The following is a 20,560-nucleotide window of genomic DNA, read 5'->3' on the forward strand; positions in this document are numbered from 1 at the left end:
GGGTGGTCTGTGTCTATGCGCGCTGCTCCCGCCCCAAGGAACCCTGCAGCCAATAGGAAGTTCCTGGGGCTAGCAGCACATAGAGACCCCCAGCCCACCCTGCCTAGGAGCCTGCACCCCCACCCCTTTCCCACACCTCCACTCCCACCCCCAAACTCCCTCCCAGAGCCTGCACCCCTCACCCTCTGCACCCCACCCCTTTCCCACACCCCCAGAGCCTACACCCCTCACCCCCTTCCCCAGCCCAGAGCCTGCCCTCAAACTCCTTCCCAGAGCCTGCACCCCTCACCCCCTCCTGCTCCCTCATCCCCTGCCCCAGCCCGGAGCCTGCACCCAGCACCCAAACTCCATCCAGGAGCCTGCAACCCAGACCCCCTCCCCCACCCAAACTCCCTCCCAGAGCCCAACCTCTCACCCCTTCTGCACCGAAAATCCCTCCCAGATCCTGCACCCCTCCTGCACCCCAATCCCCTGGTGCAGTCCAGGGCCTGCACCCCAGACCTCCTCCCCCCACCCAAACTCCCTCCCAGAGCCTTAGGCAGGTGGGGGGGGCAGGCTCTGGGCACCACCAAAATTTCTACAAACCTGCCACCCCTGATGGGTGCAGATGTTATGCAGTCATTATGCCTCGCCCAATTTAGAGGGCAGCATCTTGATTACCCCTATCATTATCTTAGCCTGCAAATCTACAGACATTATTAATAGTAATACAATTATCCAGCCCTGTTTAAAATCTACCTTCAGCATATGACTCAGAAACCTCCGGCACCACTGAATATCCCAGGCCTATTACACTCCATATGATGTATAATAAAAGTTCTAGATTCCCAGCCTCTGATCTGATGCCTGGGCACCTGGAGAAAAAGTTCATCTGTGCCCAGTTTCATTGCGGAGTCCTAACTCATTCAGAACTTCAGTGTTTTGCTGTTTTGGATGGTTCCCTCCCATTCATTTTTCTCCTGTAATTTAATACTAGTTAGGATTCCTGATTGGAGACTATGGCACTGAACTGCCTTTCTTCTTAATCCTGAATCATAACATGAAATCCAGCCAATCAAAACAGATGGTTTGTGTGGTGAAAAATAGTTCCAGATTATATTTCTGGCAGCCGGAGGCAGCAGTTTGTGCTGCGTGAATGAATTGCTCTGTACCATTCTTTATCATCTTATGATTAGGGCTATGAGATGGAGACCTGGGTTCTATTCCTGGCTCTGCCACTGACTCATTCTTGTGACCTTGGGTGAGTCACTTTACCTCTCTGTGCCTGTAGTGGATTAGCAGCGGGGGCTCCTCCCCATCTGGGTCCTTGGGAGGCCTCACCACATGTCTGTTCATTGCCTACGATGGGGCATTAGCGGGGTGACAACAGTCTACCGCTCGAGTCTATAACTCAGGCTTGTGGTAAGGGCCCAGCAACGAAACACAGGTAGGAAGGCCAGGCCCTTAGTGAGGGCAGGGCAATGAAAGTCTATAGCTCGGGCCTGCGTTCAGGGTCAAGTAGCAAGGGGTTCAGGCATCCTAGCTCCGGCGGATGTCCAAAAAGCACTGGCCTTTTAGCCTAGACGGGGGAGACCGCCACCCCAGGGGTTGGGGTGGCAGAGGGGATGTAGGCCCACCCACTCCACTGCATCCCGGCCCAGGGCCCTAACAGCAGTAGAGGGGTCTGCCACTGGGTCAGCAGCGATCCTGACCACAACACGCTGACTGGGTCTACGGCAACAACACAACTAGACTAGGGTTGTCTGTCCCTGGGCCACTTCCTAACTTCCCCTCGGGGTGTACCTGGGTCTCATCAGCATTTGGGGAGAAGAGGCTGTCCAGTCCCAGCTGCACTCCAGCCGTAGGAATTATGATACCCATGGACAGATTTCACGATGCATGACAGAAGGGGCCATGACCTGGACACAGTGCAGTGCAGGGTCAAAGCGAAGGAGCTGCAAAACGCCTACCACAAGGTGCGGGAGGCAAACCGCTGCTCCGGTGCTGCGCCAATGAGCTGCCGTTTCTACAAAGAGCTGGACGCGATGCTCGGTGGCAACCCCACCTCCACTGTGAAGACTACTGTGGAGACTTCAGTGGCTTGTGTGCCAGCCGAGAGTGGACCGAGCCAGGAGGAGGAAGTTTTGGATGAGGATGTGGAGTGGGCCAGGGGGACCCAGGGGTGGAGGATGACTAGGAGGTCAGAGATGCATACAGCCAGGAGCTCTTCTCAACCCCAGGGGAGGCTAGCCAGTCACAGCTGTCAGAGCTTGGCGAAGTGCAGACTGGAGAGGAGGAGGCTCCTGGTAAGTGGCTTTGATTTTTGGGAATTGCTGAAGCGAGTTGTTGCAGGCAGGAGGGTTGCAGAAAGCAGGCTTGTGTCTGTATGATGCGCGTACCACCACATGCCTAGTCTGAGTGGCAGAACAGGGTGTTGATTGACTCCCACACTTCACGAGAATCTGCCTCGGAGATCTCCACAAAACTCTCATGGAGATACTGGGCAATCCTCTGCTACAGGTTCTCTGGCAGAGCTGCTTTGTTTCTTGCCCCTGTGATACAGCATGGCCAGAAGACAGCAGGAGAGTGAAATAGGAGAGATATGTAAGTCCCAGGATGAGGAGAAGCCCTATTCTCTGGAAAGGGAAGAAAGGTTTCTATAGATTAATTAAAAGCACCTGAAGCTAGTCACCTGATAAAACCCCCTGCTTCAATCAGCCAGGGGAAGGAATTGGAGCAGAGTGGTTTGGAGTTGGAGCAGAGAGCAGTTTGGAGGAGTTGAAGTAGAGGAGAGTTTGGAGAAGTGCCGTGGCTGGCTAGAAGACCAAGACCCTAGGTAAAGAGACACCCGGCTTGTGCAGAGAGAGAGGGCAGGAAGCCCCACAAGCTGAAGAGCAGGAGAGGGAAGTAGCCCAGGGGAAAGAAGCACTAGTTCAAGTGGTTTACCACTATCCCTAGGGTCCCTGGGCTGGGACCCGGAGTAGAGGTTGGGCCCGGGTCCCTCCCTCTCCACTACCCTTCTCTGGGTTACTAGTGGGACCGTAGATACCCTAGTTCAGGGGCAGGAAACTGCGCCCTGAACACACAACCCCCCACCCCGCCCAAGAAGAAGAAGCGCGGGACCGATCATAATCATACCGGCAATTTGCCACACCCCATTAAGGGTAACTTTTCCGCGCCACTCTGCCGTCACTGGGGGGGACCATTGCTGCACACAGGCGAGCTGCATAAGGGCCAGAGCGGAAGCTGCAGCCTTGGAGAAGACCCTCCCTTGATTCCCTGCTCACCCTCAGCAGCGAGATATCTTCCATAATGATCACATCCTGTGGAAAATGTGGGGACAGTAATGATTATAAGGCTACCCCCTACAGTGCCGGCTCTCCCCAAGAGCCACGTGCCCAGTGTACAGTTCGGTCTTGGAACACTGATTTCCCCTGCCCCTGCGGTTACTCACCATTTTGGGGGTCTTGTGGCTCATGTGTGTTTGCCTGGGGTTAGCCAGTTAGTGACAGGTATGTGAATAGTGGCTGTGTTTTAAATCACTGAATCAGTGGTCTGTGTGTTGCAAACAATACTGCTTCTGTAAAACGTTGCAGTTTGGCTTCACAGATATGACCTCGGGAGCTCAGCCTCCCTCTTTATCGCTGCCTGAACGGCTGCGCAGAATTCGAAAGCAGTCACAAAGAACTAAAGAGGACTTTCTGCGTGATGTCACGATGCACTCTGCAGCCGAAAAACGAGAATTGAAGGAGTGGTGGGACAGTGAGAAGAGGGACCAAAAGGAGAACATGGCACGCCAGAACGAAGCCACGGAGCGCCAAGCGCACGTGCTCCAGGCGCTACTAGCACTGCAAACCGAGCAGCTCCACGCCCTCCCTCCTCTGCAGCCACTGTCACAAAACTCTTTCCCATGCGCCCCCCAGACACCGCCAACACACTCATCAACCTCCTGGCTCCAGTCTGTATTCGCTGCATTCCACTCCTGCCCTGACAGAGTCCAGCCCTGCGGCTTCCCAGTACCCACTGCACTCAACACCCATCCCTCTGCAGTTTAGCCCTGCTGAAGTACAGTACCCGCTGCACTGTACTCCAAAGGGCAAAGTTGCTTATGATACCTGGACATACACAAATCTTTAACCATCCCGGGACCCCACCTCCTCCTGGGACCCTCCCTTCCCCCATCCCCCACAGTGCTGATGTGTTTTTTGTTTGTCTCTCTCCTCCAGTTGTTGTTTTTTAATGAAAGAATTGTTTTGGTTTGAAAGCAAACAGAGCCCTGCAAAGCAACAGGCAATTTTCTTAAACCTTCATAGTGCACCGTCTGCACCAGTCACAATCACCTTCTGTCATTACAAGCACTGCACTCCTGAGCATAGCAACAAATATTAGTGGATATCGGCTTCAAATTGCTGCCTCAAGGCATCCCTGATCCTTATGGTCCCATGCTGTGCCCCTCTAATAGCCCTGGTCTCTGGCTGTTCAAATTCAGCCTCCAGGCGCTGAGCCTTAGCGGTCCATCCCTGAGTGAAGCCTTCACCCTTCCCTTCACAAATGTGGAGCGTACAGCATGCGGCTATAAGCATAGGAATATTGTCATCGGCCAGGTCGAGCCTCCCATGTAGGCAGCGCCAGTGGGCCTTTAGACAGCCAAAAGCACACTCAACAATCATTCTGCATTTGCTTAGCCTGTTGTTGAACCGCTCCTTGTTGCTGTCAAGGTGCCCCGTGTATGGCTTCATAAGCCACGGCATTAAGGGGTAGGCAGGGTCTCCCAGGATCACAGTGGGCATTTTGACTTCCCCTATGGTGATCTTCCGGTTCGGGAAGAAAGTCCCTGCTTGCAGCTTTCTGAACCGGCCAGTGTTCCGAAAGATGTATGTGTCATGCACCTTTCTGGACCAGCCTGTGTTAATCTCTGTGAAAATGCCCACCGTGATCCACAAGTGCCTGGAGAACCATTGAGAAATACCCCTTCTGATTAATGTACTCGGTCGCTAGGTGGTTTGGTGCCAGAATTGGAATATGCATGCCATCTATCACCCCTCCACAGTTAGGGAAGCCCATTTGTGGAAAGCAATCCACAATGTCACGCACGTTGCCCAGAGTCACAGTCTTTCAGAGCAGGATGCGATTAACTGCCCTGCACATTTCCGTCAACACGAGTCCAACGGTCAACTTTCCCTCTCCGAACTAGTTAGCAACCGATCGGTAGCAGTCTGGAGTAGCCAGCTTCCACAGTGCAATTGCCACGCGCTTCTCCAGCAACAGGGCAGCTCTCATTCTCGTGTCCTTGCACCACAGGGCTGGGGGGAACTCATCACAGAGTCCCATGAATGTGGCTTTCCTCATCCGAAAGTTCTGCAGCCACTGCTCGTCATCCCAGATGTGCACGACGATGTGATCCCACTACTCAGTATTTGTTTCCTGAGCCCAGAAGCAGCGTTCCAATGTGGTCAGCACCTCCATGAATGCCACAAGCAATCTTGTGTCGTAGCTACCACACGTGGCGAGATCAATGTCAAACTCCTCTTGCCTTTGTAGTTTAAGGAATAACTCCACAGCCACTCGTGACGTGTTAGTGAGAGCGAGCAGCATGCTGGTCAACAATGCGTGATCCATTCCTGCAGACAGAAGAGGCAGAGTGCGCAGTACACAAACTGTTGAAAGATGGCGCCAAATGCAGACGGAAGCACAGGGATTGCTGGGATGCAAAGCAATGCATCCTGGGGCATTGGGACAGGACCCAGGATGCCCCACAACCCCATCTGTCTTACCACAACTGTTAGTGGCAGAAGAGGAAGAGATGCTCTGTGGGATAGCTGCCCAGAGTGCACCGCTCTGAATACTGCTGCAAGTGCCCCAAGTGTGAACATGCTATTGCACAGGCAGCCGATAGTGTGAACACACAACAGCGGTTTCCCTTCAGCACTCTCTAAGTGGCGCTGTAACTGCTGGTGATGTAACTACCAGTGTAAACATACCCCAAAATCTCTTTGGCTTATCTCTGCTGGTTCTCTGTGAGCTAAAGTTCACAGTGCACTTTTCAGTCAGAGTAAGGGATACTCTGGCTGTTCAGACTTCCTAACATGCCCTTAGGCTGTCAACCAGCTTCTCCTGTTCCAGACAGTGTGTGAGTTGTTGCCAAGTGCAGAATGGCTGCTGTTTGTCCAGTGCTTTCTAAAGCTCTTTGAGGTACCCTAACTGCAAAGGGGTGGTTGAATAAATACCCACATTCTATTCTCTGCATCTCCCTTCTCTCAGCTTTGCAGTTCTCCCACCTTCAGTGAGTACAAGAAGACCTGCTCATCACCATGTAAGCAGTCCTCTGTTTTTGCACCCACAAGCATATGTTGCTTTCCTTTGTAGAAAGGCATGTTAGTGGGAATGAACAGAAAGCTTTCCAGTCATTTCAGAGATCATTGTGGTTCATTGGCAGAGCTCTGTTGGGGCTCAAGTCTGGAATAGCAGGGGGGCTGCAGGTCAGAATTGAGGTGCATTGGCTGTGCCATATGGGCTTGCAGTACTGAAATACCAGGGAATGTTGCAGATCAGGATTAAGATGCATTGGCAGAGCTGGGCAAGGGGTGTTGCAGGTCAGGACTGAGGTGCACTGACAGAGCTGTGTGAGAGGAGCCTGCACAGCTCCTGCTTGCATTATACGTGGCTCCAGGGCCATTCCTACCCATATGCAAAGTACGCAGCTGTGTAGGGCACCAGGCACGTAGGGCTCCGCCTCTTCCCCATGGCCCCCGCCTCTTCCCACCCCTGCTCCGCCCCAGCCCCTGAGGACTGCATGGATGCATGCTGGCAGTCAGCATGGATTCACCAAGGGAAGGTCATGCCTGACTAATCTAATCGCCTTTTATGATGAGATTACTGGTTCTGTGGATGAAGGGAAAGCAGTGGATGTATTGTTTCTTGACTTTAACAAAGCTTTTGACACGGTCTCCCACAGTATTCTTGTCAGCAAGTTAAGGAAGTATGGGCTGGATAAATGCACTATAAGGTGGGTAGAAAGCTGGCTAGATTGTCGGGCTCAACGGGTAGTGATCAATGGCTCCATGTCTAGTTGGCAGCCGGTGTCAAGTGGAGTGCCCCAGGGGTCGGTCCTGGGGCCGGTTTTGTTCAATATCTTCATAAATGATCTGGAGGATGGTGTGGATTGCAGTCTCAGCAAATTTGCGGATGATACTAAACTGGGAGGAGTGGTAGATACGCTGGAGGGGAGGGATAGGATACAGAAGGACCTAGACAAATTGGAGGATTGGGCCAAAAGAAATCTGATGAGGTTCAATAAGGATAAGTGCAGGGTCCTACACTTAGGACAGAAGAATCCAATGCACCGCTACAGACTAGGGACCGAATGGCTAGGCAGCAGTTCTGCGGAAAAGGACCTAGGGGTGACAGTGGACGAGAAGCTGGATATGAGTCAACAGTGTGCCCTTGTTGCCAAGAAGGCCAATGGCATTTTGGGATGTATAAGTAGGGGCATAGCGAGCAGATCGAGGGACGTGATCGTTCCCCTCTATTCGACACTGGTGAGGCCTCATCTGGAGTACTGTGTCCAGTTTTGGGCCCCACACTACAAGAAGGATGTGGATAAATTGGAGAGAGTCCAGCGAAGGGCAACAAAAATGATTAGGGGTCTAGAGCACATGACTTATGAGGAGAGGCTGAGGGAGCTGGGATTGTTTAGTCTGCAGAAGAGAAGAATGAGGGGGGATTTGATAGCTGCTTTCAACTACCTGAAAGGGGGTTCCAAAGAGGATGGCTCTAGACTGTTCTCAATGGTAGCAGATGACAGAACGAGGAGTAATGGTCTCAAGTTGCAATGGGGGAGGTTTAGATTGGATATTAGGAAAAACTTTTTCACTAAGAGGGTGGTGAAACACTGGAATGCGTTACCTAGGGAGGTGGTAGAATCTCCTTCCTTAGAGGTTTTTAAGGTCAGGCTTGACAAAGCCCTGGCTGGGATGATTTAACTGGGAATTGGTCCTGCTTCGAGCAGGGGGTTGGACTAGATGACCTTCTGGGGTCCCTTCCAACCCTGATATTCTATGATTCTATGACTGCAGCAGGGTCGGGCCTGCACTCACCAGCGGCGGGAAGTGCAGCAACCTGGCCCCAGCCGCGCCGCCGGTGAGTGCTGGGGGGCGGTTCCTTCCTGCCCCCCAAGCCAGCCCCCCCCCCCCCCCCCGCAGAGGCCTGGAGCCACACACCCTTTCCCTCCCCCCCCCCCCCGCCCTCCCGTGGGGAGGCTGTGTAGGGCCCCAGAATGGCTAGGGATGGTCCTGCCTGGCTCCAGAAGAGTTAAATACAAAAAGTTATTTTAAAAAGAAAGCGAGACTCTTTAATGTACTTAAAAACTAAAAAGAGAGTGAAGAGCTCTACTTTGGGAAGGGTGGGGAGCACTAGTTATTCCGGATGCTGCCTCTTTGTTGTGGTTGTGTGTGACTCATAGAATGAGCAGTTTGTGGCCCTGATGCACACCTCTCACTGGCCTGTGGTTGTGCCTGGCCTCTGGAGGTAAGACAAATCATCTCATTTGCTGCTTCTCTTGACATTTTACCAGCTCAGATGCTCCATGGAGGTCAGAGTGCGACAGATATAGCAATTTCCTGCAATATCCAGGACAAATCTGATTGGATTAAGTTAAATCTTTTTGAATTAAGTTTAAGTATGTTTGCAGTCTATTGTATTTTAAATGTGAAGTTTGTTTTATTGTGGGATTGTATGTAACTTCTTCTGGGAGAGACATGGCCAGTGTAAACCTTGGGAAATGTTATGAGCTTCAGAGGAATATTTTAAGCAATGTGCCAGACAAACAAATATAAGTGGGGTTCTAGGAAATACCTGCAGATTGGTAAATGCAAATGACCACTTCTGGCTGTACAGAGACCCAGCCTTTTGAAGCTTCATCCTGAGGGAGGGGACCACTGTCTGGCTACTTAGTATTCACGGTCTCTGCAGATCAAAGACCCAAACTGTGTAAAGGGGTAACTCTCAGATTCAGGCTGTGCTTGTTCTGAGCTAATAGCCAATATGAACTTGTGACCACAGAAAACCCCCATGGTGGAGTTTGAAGGACCAACGACATGTCAGAGCCCTTGTTGGAATTGAGGTGATCTCCAGTAAGCTGATTAGTATGCAGCATATCTGTAGTTTCTTTAACTTTTTAAATATGTTTTCTCTGTAGTGCTTTCACCTTAAGAATAAATGTACTTGCTTAGGACAAGCCGTTTTGTAATTTATACCTATCGGCAATTACACTGTTTATTGCTTCTGAGGCAAAGGCAAAGCAGGCTAGCTTAGGCAGTCTGACTTGCTGGGGAATTCACAGTGTAGGCAGAGAGCTGTGCAGTCTGGAAAAACCCCAGTCAGGAGGGAGAGAGATGTGTGTCTCCAACCAAGAGAGGTCGTGGCTGGGGATCTGGAAGCCTGAGAGTGGGTTTCCTTTGCTGGATCATAGAGGGGGAATACAGGGGCAGTTGCACTGAACTGTGACCTATATATCTTCCCCCAGATACTTCCAAGGAACCCCACTTAACTTTGTTTAAAATAGTCCTTTGAAGTTCACAACATTTCCCAAGGTTTACAAGTCTCCACCCTAGTGAAGGTACATACAATCCCACAATAATACATACATATTGCATTTTTAATATGATGGGCTCCAAAGATACTTAAACTTAATTCAATAGGGTTTAACTTAATTCAGCAAGGTTTGCTCAGGATATTGCAGGAAATCGCCATGTCTGTCACACGGAATTTCCAGGGCAGCATAAACCTTCTGGGTAAACTAGAATGATCAGAGTTACAAAGGTTGGAGCAAGAAAGACCTAGCTGGCCCCAGCTGGTCTATTCTATGGGGTTTTGGCCGGGGTTGTTCAAAGCAGACTAGTCACCAGGGTAAAATTTTCAGGAAGCTTTTCTAGCTGTTCCTGAGATTCACAGATGCCCTGTGGTGAGTGTGATGGGGAAGCCTGTGCTGGCATGCAGGGTGATGTAGATGTCTGACATGTAGATAGACTGCTCTAGGGAGCACTCAGTTTCCTTGATTATCTGTACGGTGCCTAGCACAATGAGGCTCTGATCTTTGATTGGAGTTTCTAGGTGCTACCACAATATAAATAGTAACTATAGGAAGCGCGAAGCAAGAGAAGGGTGAAATATGAAGAAGCAGCTGCAGCACTGCTGTCTCAGAGCCCCATTGTGATTGGGCTTTGTTCCATGTGGATGTTACTCTTTCCCCGTGGTTTGACATGGCATTTATGCATGTGGGGTTGGTACAGTGCCAAGCGCTCTGTGTATGAGTGACTGTCTCAGGAAGGTTCAGTGATCCAGCCTCCTCTGTTTTCTGCAGCTGTGGAAAGGGCGTACGGACCCAATCCTCCACATTGACCTGAGGCGCTGGGCCGACCTGATGCTAGTGGCTCCTCTTGATGCAAATACACTTGCAAAAATAGCGAATGGCATCTGTGACAACTTACTGGTGAGTTACTGTCCGCATCTGGACCATTAGTTGCCCTGAATACTGGCTGAGGACATCTCTCATGCTCTATTTCCTCATCCCTCTATTTCTTCCACTGTGCCTCTATTCTGGTTTCCTTTTCATGCAAGCTCTTTGGGGCAGGGACCATATTGTTCTGTGTTTGTACAGTGCCTAGAGAAATGGGGCCTGGATCCATCACTAGGGCTTCGAGGCATTAAAATACTACTATTAATAATAATAATTAATAATGCCTGCTCTTTTCAATGCCTCCCTCCTTATACCTCTCTCTCTCTCTCTCTCTCTCTTCCTCTCCACATCCTTCTTCATCTCCCTGGCCCCTTGTCTCATGGTGTTCACCCGCCATCCCTTTCCCTGTATTTCCTCCTCCTTTGCCTGATGCATGATTCTTCTTCCTCTCCTGCACCTTATATCCTCTTCATCTCTCTGTCTCTCTCTATCTCACACACACACTTTCTCACTCTCCAGTTCCCCTTCCTTTCTGTGTTTTAGATGCAGTCTGGAAAGACACCTGTGAGATCAGATAAGTTTGTTTACTTCCTGCTAGTCCTCACTCCCTCACCTAAAAACATAACGTGGACATCCACCCACCCACACTCACACATTTCAGCCATTTCCAGTTTCAGCCACAGGTCTTTTTTTGGGCAGTGCTGTTTTCTGATACCTCAAGTAGCTTGGGGTGGTGGAAGAAGGGAGTCAGCGCCTGCATTTGGGTAAGACAGACTACCCAAGAGCCCCCGGTACACCCAAGTGCTTTGGGAACAGAGATAGGTGCTCATTAGATAGGGAAGGTCACAGAATTTTTTAGACACCTAAGGAATCTTCAAAGAGAATGTAAATCTGCACATGCAGCGCTGGTGTAACCAGTTCAGTGTCCCTCAAAAATGAGTGGAGGGTGGATGGAGCTAGGGATGTAGGCACACAAAATCTCAAAAGGAAATTTGTGTGGACACGTGCCATTCAGGTCATGAAACTCTGAGTGGCTGAACCCCAGTGCTAAGGAAAACCACAGTGCCTGTAAATGAGTAAAATACAGCTGGAGTGACAGGCTTCATCTGTGTGAGCATGTAGAATGTCTCTGGAGGTGTCGGCTTAGCAGGAGGAGCATGACAAGGCCCAGGAGACAGATCCCATTGGTCAGTGACACACAAGATTACAACTCTGCAACTGCTAGCCTTTTTTAGGAGGAAAATAAAATAGCATAGATGTACAAAACAGGCCATTTATGGTTTCCTTTGGAAGCTTGGAGGGAGGGGATCAGACCTAACAGAATTAGATTTTGCCTGTACTGGAGAAAGTTCACATCATACAGTACAAAACAACAGATAAAAAGTTTACTGAACACAAGATGACTACAGTCGAGATACTATTCCAAGGACAAATGCAAGTTGTTCTTTGAGTAGTGTCCCGATGAGTGCTCCACTGTAAGTATATCTGCACCCCTGCGCCTCTAATCAGCGATTTTAGGTAGTGGTGTCTGTTCAGCCCATACATGCGTTCTCCCTCCCTTGTGGTTTTCCTCGAGGCTGTCTAACACTGCGCGGGCGAACCGTCTTTGGCGTCAAACGGAATGAGCAGTTGTCTCTTCCTTATCTGCATCATTAGTATTGACTCAAAGACTACCCAAATGGGTCTCTAGTTGCATTAATTACTGTTATCAAGGGCACACCCTGTTTCCTCCGTCTGGAATCCGTACGCACTCTGCGAGGTCAATTTCTACCTTGGTCGCATTCCTTAATGATGTCCCTATCTCAGAAATCTGCAGAGCAGCGACTTGGGCCTTTGCCCACACTTCTGCAGAATATTATGCTGTCACTGGAGATTCAGCCTCTGATGGCATCTTCGACTCCACAGTACTCTCTGTAGTAACAGACTCCACTCCGAAGCCTCGGCCCTCCATGGGGGATGCTGCTGTAAAGTCACTTGCAGTGGAGCACCCCTAGGGGCACTACGTGAAGAAGAAGAGGAAGTTACTCACTTTATGCAGTAACAATGGTTCTTTGAGATGTGTCCCCCAATTAGTGCTCCACAACTCGCCCTCCTTCCCTCTAGTGTTCTCCATAAGGGGATTTGTGGTAGAGGAGGACCTGAGGGGGGTTCGCCTGTGCAGTACTAGATAGCCTCTAGGCAGACCGCGAGGGAGGGAGAGCGCATGTGTGGGCTGAATGGACACTGCTACCTAAAATCTCCAATTAGAAGAACGGGGGCGCAGATACACCTACAGTGGAGAACGCCTAAGGAGACACATGTCAAAGAACCATCGTTACTGCACAAGGTGAGCAACTTCCTCTTGTCCTTTTGTCTTTAGGATGCTGTAGCAAACCCTATCTGACATGATAATATCTTGCTGGTTCAAGAAGCCAGACAGAGAACTGACTGCGCCCTCTATTAATGATCTGCAAACTCTGTCACTGTAGATTCTGATGTGATCCTTTGTAATATGTAGGAGCTGTTTGATGGCTGGGAAGCTGAGGGCATGTTTTGATATAGGCCAGCCATGTTTCTTCTACTTGATGCTAGTTACATCCATGGAAGATGGGATGCTTCTTTTGATTGCAAAAGTGACATATCAGTCGACACAGCACTTCGGCAAAATGACTGTACACCTGGCTTCCCTCACATATGGTTGAGAGTTTTACAGTATGGTTTGTGGCCACCCTCAGCTTTACTGTGGAGATGCAGCCCAAAGAGGCTGTTGGCTTGTGCCAACTGTAGTGTTCCAGCTGGATCTGAGTGCGCTGCTCACTTGACTCAAGGAAAGATGAAGCATGTTGTTCTGGGACTTGCACTCTTTGTAGCCCTGCCCTCTTTTCCCTATTAGAAACGAGGCTGCTGCAATCTGATGTCATTGAGTGCCTATTGGTTGCAAGTCCGGAAGCTGCTGACAAGTTTCCAGCATGGCCGGGCAAAGTTTGGGTACCTTCAGCTTGGCAAAGGGCTTCTGCAGCAGCATGATAGGAGATGCAAATAGGAAGGGCAACAAACATGCTAGGGTTGGATTTCTTGTTGTCTTTTTTTTTTTTTTTTTTTTCCCCAGACCTGTGTCATCCGCGCGTGGGATATGACAAAACCCCTGCTGTTCTGCCCTGCTATGAACACAGCCATGTGGGAACATCCTATTACAGCTCAGCAGGTAGAGCAACTAAAGGACTTTGGCTACATGGAGATCCCTTGTGTGGTGAAGAGGCTGGTGTGTGGGGATGAAGGTCAGTCTTTAGCATGGCCTCTGGCTACTTTCTTGTGTGCTTTCTCTCATGATGATCATGGAAATGTTACGCTGACGGTGAGACAATCTTCTCACGCTGTGAACTTCAGTGTGTTGGGTTGAGGTGAACAAGTACAGTGTGTGCTGTAACCCTCCATAGCCAAAGTTTACAGAAATGTGTTGAAATTGGGTCTCAGACCAGCCGTGAAGAAAATGTTTCTTTTCTTGCCAATTTTCAAAATTCATGCAGACACTGTGAGATGCTAGGAATCCAAAGCAGAATCAGGAGTAGAAATTTGGGGTTAGGGGTTTAGCTTATCTTAGCTTCAATAACTCAAATCAACCTAAGATTTGAAAAATAAATGTTGCCAACTAGTAATTCATGATAAAAGCATGAGAGAGAGGAAGGATGGGCCAGTGGTTAGCATGCTATCCTGGGACTTGAGAGACCCAGATTCAATTCTCTGCTCTGCCACAGGTTTTCTGTGTGAATTGGTTTAGTCTCTCTGTGCCCCAGTGGGGATAACAGAGGACAGTAGCACTTCCCTGTCTCACAGGGGAGTTGTGAGGGATAGATACATTAAAAAATGGAGGCACTCAGATACTATTGTAATGCGGGCCATATATGGATAGAGAAGGAAAGCTGTTTCTTTGGCATGTTATTCGTAACAATAAATCAGCTGTAGCACCTGTATAGAATCATGTTTGAACAAGCACATCTGTGTTAATATTTTAATAACTTTGCTTTATAGTTTGATACCAAGCTCTATGGTGTGCATTGACACAGTGCATAGAAATCTGTCTAGAAAATAAGACACATTTAAAAATAGTCTTTGTGGTTGCTGAGTAAGGGTTGGCTTTCACACCTCCTGATCTCTCAGGTAAATAATGACAGGTTTCAGAGTAACAGCCGTGTTAGTCTGTATTCGTAAAAAGAAAAAAGAAAAGGAGTACTTGTGGCACCTTAGAGACTAACCAGTTTATTTGAGCATGAGCTTTCGTGAGCTACAGCTCACTTCATTGGATGCATAGCATATCGTGGAAACTGCAGAAGACATTATATACACACAGAGACCATGAAACAAAACTTCCTCCCACCCCACTCTCCTGCTGGTAACAGCTTATCTAAAGTGATTATCAAGTAGGGCCATTTCCAGCACAAATCCAGGTTTTCTCACTAAAAGAGAGGCCTTTTGGAACTGAATACCAGTATACATTTGTGGTTGGATAAACAGATTTGTAAGTTATTTAAATCAGTAAAAACACACCAGGCCATAACTGTTCTGCTAGGGTTCTTTCAGCTCATCACATCAAATTTCTCACATGTCCATAATTAATGTAAATGGAAACACTCAAAATAGGTCAAACCACACAATAGACTTTGGCAAAAAGCCATCTGGATCAACATGCCTTCCCTTTTTGGTCTTTTCCTTTATCTATTTAACTAAGATCCCCCATTACCATGGTGGTATCTGAGCACCTCGCAATCTTTTATGTATTTATCCTCACACATCCCTGTGAGGTAGGACAGTGTTATTATCTGTACTGTGCCGGTGGGGAACTGAGGCACAGAGAGGATCCATGACTTACCCAAGGTCACACAGGAAGTCTGTGGCAGAGCAGGGAATTGAAGCCAGGTCCCCCAAACGAGCACCCTAGCCACTGGACCATCGTTCCTATGTATCCCTCACTACTGATATCTTATACCCATCAATCACCTCCATCTCCAGAAACAGTTGTGGTTTTTGGGTTTGTCCACACTGACGTTTGCTCTGATCCCACTTGTTGATGCCAGCAAGGTTCAAACCCATAGAGTGGAAAAAGAAAGCTGCAATTTGCACCAGTCAGTGTTTTGCCTGTCTACTCTACAGGTTTGTGTTGGTGCAGTTACACTGATGACAGGCCACTGATGGCTGGAATCGGGGCAAAACCTTAGTATTAGCAAGGGCGTCAGCACACAGTCTTTGCTTGAATTACTTTCCCTTGTAATTTCTCTCCCCTATTAGACCCAAGAAGTCTCTAACCGTGTCTACACCCGGATTTTTGGATCTGTAATTCCCAACAGATTCCACTCCCTCAATGGATGCTGTAATATAAACAATACTCAGATGAGCTCAAGTGTTTTTATCACTGTATTGCTTAATCTTTCTGGGACAGAAAGACAGACTGGCCTGCAGCAGCTGACTCAGGCAAAGTACTTCCTAATGCTTACGCTTTTCATCCTGCTTAACCAGTATTCTGTGTCATGAGCCATTAGTAGAGCCTACCTAGCTAAGCTTTTCATCGTGGTTAAACTGAAGAATGTTTCTCTTCTGTTTCATGACTATTTTATTTGTTTTCTTATTTTGTTTGTGATTATCTCTCAGAGGTGCATAGGTTTTGTGTCGGGGTGGACTTCACCCTATATGAATAATTTGTGGGTTCAGGACACACTGCTTACCAAAGTTTGCACAGCTAAAAAGTCCAGATGTGACTTGCCAAAGGTGAAATGGAAGTAGTTGGGAAAACACAGGCAGGTCTTGGAAATGTTATTTATGAATCATGAAGATTAATGGCTCTGTATGCAGAACTGTAAGGAGCAGAGGTGACATGTAACTGTTGATAGTGGAAGGCACAATTTAAAGGTTTCAGGGGGGACCTGACCACTCCATGTGTTGGCTCTGCTTCCCACCCATGTCCCCTTTGCATGCTCTCCTCCTTCTGCCTCCTCCCGCAGCTCTTCCTCTTGCTGTCCCCGCCCCCAACCCCGCTGCTTCTCCATAAATTGCTGGCAGGGTGTATCCTGCTCCCAGCCGCTGTGTGGAGAAACCAGCCCCTCGTGAGAGCACTCAGAACACCTGCAGCCTTCCCGGAGGACTCCTTCCTTCCCCTCTGCCTCTGGCCAGGACAGCACTCCGGGAAAATCCAAGACCCTCGCACACAGGGCGTGGTCCAGGAGGAGACGTGCCCTGCATGTACCAAAGCTGTCCAGAGCCCTGTGCAGCGCTGGCAAGGGGAGCCTCTCTGCCCCGCAGATAAGCTCTGGAGTGGGGTCTGGGGAGTGATTTCCAGCCTGTTCCCGCCCTGGACTTGCAGGCTCCCTGGCAGCCCCGTGGGCAGGGGCTTAGAGCCTTCTTTTCACCTCTGTGAGGCCTGGGCCCTGGCCCCAGGGAGCATGGGGCTCCTCTGTCCAATAGGCTTTGTGCCCAAAGCAGCAGCCACATGTGGCGCTGCTCCTCCTGCAGGGGACATCCTCCCTTGCTGAGCCACCTCTGGCTGGGCTTTGTGGCCGCTGAAGCCCCTGCAGTGCCCAGCACCTGCAGCTGGTTCAGGGAAGGTAGGGATGGATCTGCTGGTCCCCCCCAGCCCAGCTTCCTGCTGCCGGGCACCAGCAACGGCTCTGCCCTGCCTGCTGCCACTACCTGCTCCAGTGGCCTTGCCCAGTTCCAGTGTGCTGCCCAGCTGGATGGTCCCTCCATGGAGAGCCCCAGGACTCAGCTGCTTCTGCTGAGCCCTCTGAACTGCGATGGCTCCTCCCAGCAAGCCCCCCAGTGCTGGTGGATGCCTGGCTGGAAATGGAAGGCAGAAATCTGCGGGGGCACGTGACCCCGTGTGCCCTCCTCCCACACGTTGCCTCTGGTAAGGAGGCAATCCAAGAGGATGTCTCTTGTCCATATCTGTTGGGTGCTGCTCCACCTGTTCAGGGTTAGACAGCATGGAGATTAACACACAAGCCTGCCTATTCCTTATCTACAGTGCAATCCACCAGCAGGATTATGGGAATTATGAGTCTGAAAAATCCTAGTGTAGAATGAAGGTTCTTTCAGCTTTTTAGGAAAATAGTTCCTTTGTTCTTTCAAAACCATCGTTCACCAACAGATGCTGACAATTATGGGGCCTTCCTAAAGCAAGTCTAAGGTAACTAATTTCTGATTAGGAACTAGGTAACTAACTAGAAATTAGGTAATTAAATTTTAAATTAGAAATAAGGCACACTTTTTTAACAGTGAAAGTGATTAACCTTTGGAACAAATTACTAAGGAACGTGGTGGATTCTCCACATTTGAAGTCTTCACATGAAGACTGGATGCCTTTCTGGAAGATATGCTTTAGTCAAACCAAATTATTGCTCTAAATTCAGGAGTAGCTGGATGAAATTCTATGACCCGTGTTTGACAGGAGGTCAGACAAGATTATCTAATGATCCCTTCAGGCCTGAATATTTATGAATCTATGAAAAAAGACTTCAGGAGTGAAAGCAACATCTCCACTGAAAGATTTAGTGCACATCTGGCAAGTAACCAATCCCAAAGGAAGAGTTTTTACGTTTTGTTCTTGTCCTTACATTTCCAAGCATTAGTTCAGGATGCAAGCCAAAGCAAAGTCGGGACAATTTTCACTTGAAAATAGTCTTAATTTCATTGTATATTGAAAGCGTACAAAAATATAAAGTGTTCATGGTTTTGACATAGAAAAAAACGGCCATTTTGCATCAATTTCACACAGAAATAAAGTTTCTGGGTTTCAAAATGAGAAGTTAAATGAAAAAAATTCTCACATTAATTTGTTTTGGTCATTTCTACTCAACTTTTTTAATCAACCAATTGGCATTTAACCAGGACACACAATCCACATAGACCCTGGAGAATCGATGAGGCTCTGTGGCTAGTTTGCGGGTATTTTTCACCTGCCCATATGGAACACAGTTGCTTTCTGATATTCAGGCCACTATGGGAATCAGGTGGGCCACTCATGAGGACCCATAATTTGTGACAGTGTCTGGCCCCTTGGAGTTTGGCAGTGGGAGCCATAGGCGCCAATGCCATGGGTGCTCCAGGGCTGGAGCACCCACAGGGAAAAATTAGTGGGTGCTCTGCACCCACCGGCAGCCAAGCTCCCCTCCCCGCTCCACCTCACCTCCTCCTCTGCGTCCTCCCCTGAGCGCGCCATGTCCCCACTCCTCCACCTACCTCCCAGCGCTTGCCGCCAAGCTCCAGGAGGAGCAGGAATATGGTGCGCTCAGGGAAGGAGGCAGGGAAGAGGCGGGGCCGGGGCAGGGATTTGGGGAAGGAGTCAGAATAGGGGCAGGGAGGGGGTGGAGTTGGGGCAGGGACTTTGGGAAAGGGGTTGGAATGGGGGCGGGGCAGACGGTAGATGGGGGTGTCGAGCACCCACCGGCATGAGCAGAAGTCGGTGCCTGTGGTGGGAGCTGATCTTCACACTAGCCTTGTTCTGTCTTGCCAGCATATCTGGTGTAACTCGCTGCAATGCACTGGTTAGAAAATGCACTGGAACATTGCATTGCTGTGTGTATGGGAAGGAACAAGGCCAAATTTCAGCAGGGCTTGTGGTATGTCAATGCTTAGCAGTTGTGCAGCCTCCTTGGGACCTGAGTTTTACTGTGTGTGTGACCTTGCTCTCCAGGTCGAGGTGCCATGGCGGAAGTATGGACCATTGTGGAGAAGGTGAAGGTGATCCTTTCAGAGCGGGACTTGCTGACACAGAGATAATTCCTTGATGTAAATCACGTTTGCCCCCCTTCTTGACAATTTTTCAGTGTGAGGATGAAAGCAATGCGGAGCTGAGATGGCATGTGCCTCCAAGAACATTGTCATCAACTGAAAAAATAAGATGTTTGGGTTCCAGTGCCATCAGCTGCTCTTACATTAAAACCTCTTACATCATTAGAGACCTTCCAGAACTGAAGTCAAGTTTCTATATATGATTATGTGGGGGCCCTCTGCCATACCTTATACGCAGTTCACATACAAACATCTGTATAGAGAGGGACTTATATCATACTAGGCCTCTTTATCCTGAGTATTTTATATGGAATAGTTTTTGAAACATTGAAAAGAGAATTTCTTAGTTGCTCTATGTCCAGCATCAAGAGGAGTCAGAGAAGAGAATGGTGTAAAACAGTGGTGGGCAAGCTGTGGCCTGTCGGCCACAAACGACCCATCAGGGTAATCCGCTGGCGGGCTGTGAGACAGTTTGTTTACATCAACCGTCTGCAGGCACGGTTGCCTGCAGCTCCCAGTGGCCGCGGTTCACCGTTCCCGGCCAATGGGAGCTGCGGGAAGTGGAGGCCACGAACCGTACTGGCCACCGCTTCCCACAGCTCCCATTGGCTGGGAACGGTGAACCACGGCCACTGGGAGCTGCAGGCAGCTGTCGCTGCGGACGGTCGATGTAAACAAACTGTCTCGCGGTCCGCCAGCAGAGTACCCTGACGGGCTGCAGGTTGCCCACCACTGGTGTAAAAATATTTATTATGGGAATGCTCCCAGCCTCCCACTAAAAGTCACTGTAGTGAATGTTGTAAGAGCACTGGTTTTGGAAAGCTCCTGTAGCAGCTGCTCTAGTCTTCACCTTTCCAGCAGGAAGCCCTATATTATTGATGTTTCCCCAAGAAACTATAATGGGAAAAGGCTACAGTTTTACATTTGAAGGCCATTTGACTCAATGTTTGCATGTTTTTGGTGCCTGATGTGCACTTTCTAAATTACTTGAATGTTGTTGTTTTTTAACATCACAGGAGAAAAAAATACATTGAAAGAGAGCACACAAGGCCTTGTATTGACCTTTGCCCTTTTGTATCCATTGATGTGTGGAGTTGCAGACGTCAAACGTAAACCAAAATGAACTTTTGCTCAGCCCGGCAGGGTGCTGCAGGTCTTAGAATCAACATGTCTAGCCACTCTGGAAAGCCTGGGGAAGCTGTTCCCAAGAGACTTTAACACTCCTTTTGAAATTGAAAAATTAACTGCATGATGAGGAAGTTAGGAAATCCTGACCATGGACACCAGCGGTTAGACCTGAGAGGGCCCCACAGTTCATCCTCCTCCTTTGAAATGCAATCCTTCTACCTGAAGGGGACGGGAGTGGAC

At 49.2% G+C, this 20,560-nt stretch overlaps 1 protein-coding gene across 6 annotated transcripts in view; it reads left to right on the forward strand.

Moving 5' to 3' along the window:
• The window catches only part of PPCDC (phosphopantothenoylcysteine decarboxylase), a 52,715-nt gene extending 33,525 nt beyond the window's left edge, over positions 1-19,190 (forward strand). For 3 of the 6 annotated variants that reach the window (XM_074966014.1, XM_074966013.1, XM_074966015.1), the window contains 2 exons: positions 10,340-10,468; positions 13,524-14,343. In XM_074966014.1, the coding sequence (XP_074822115.1) occupies positions 10,340-10,468; positions 13,524-13,814 (420 nt within the window). In that variant the 3' untranslated portion in view covers positions 13,815-14,343. Of the gene's footprint in view, positions 1-10,339; positions 10,469-13,523; positions 14,344-19,094 lie in introns of those variants that run through there. The other 3 variants (XM_074966016.1, XM_074966017.1, XM_074966018.1) reach the window with 2 other exon arrangements.
• Positions 19,191-20,560: the final 1,370 nt, after the last annotated feature.

This window comes from Natator depressus, chromosome 10 (assembly GCF_965152275.1).
Source record: "Natator depressus isolate rNatDep1 chromosome 10, rNatDep2.hap1, whole genome shotgun sequence".
NCBI lineage: Eukaryota > Metazoa > Chordata > Testudines > Cheloniidae > Natator > Natator depressus.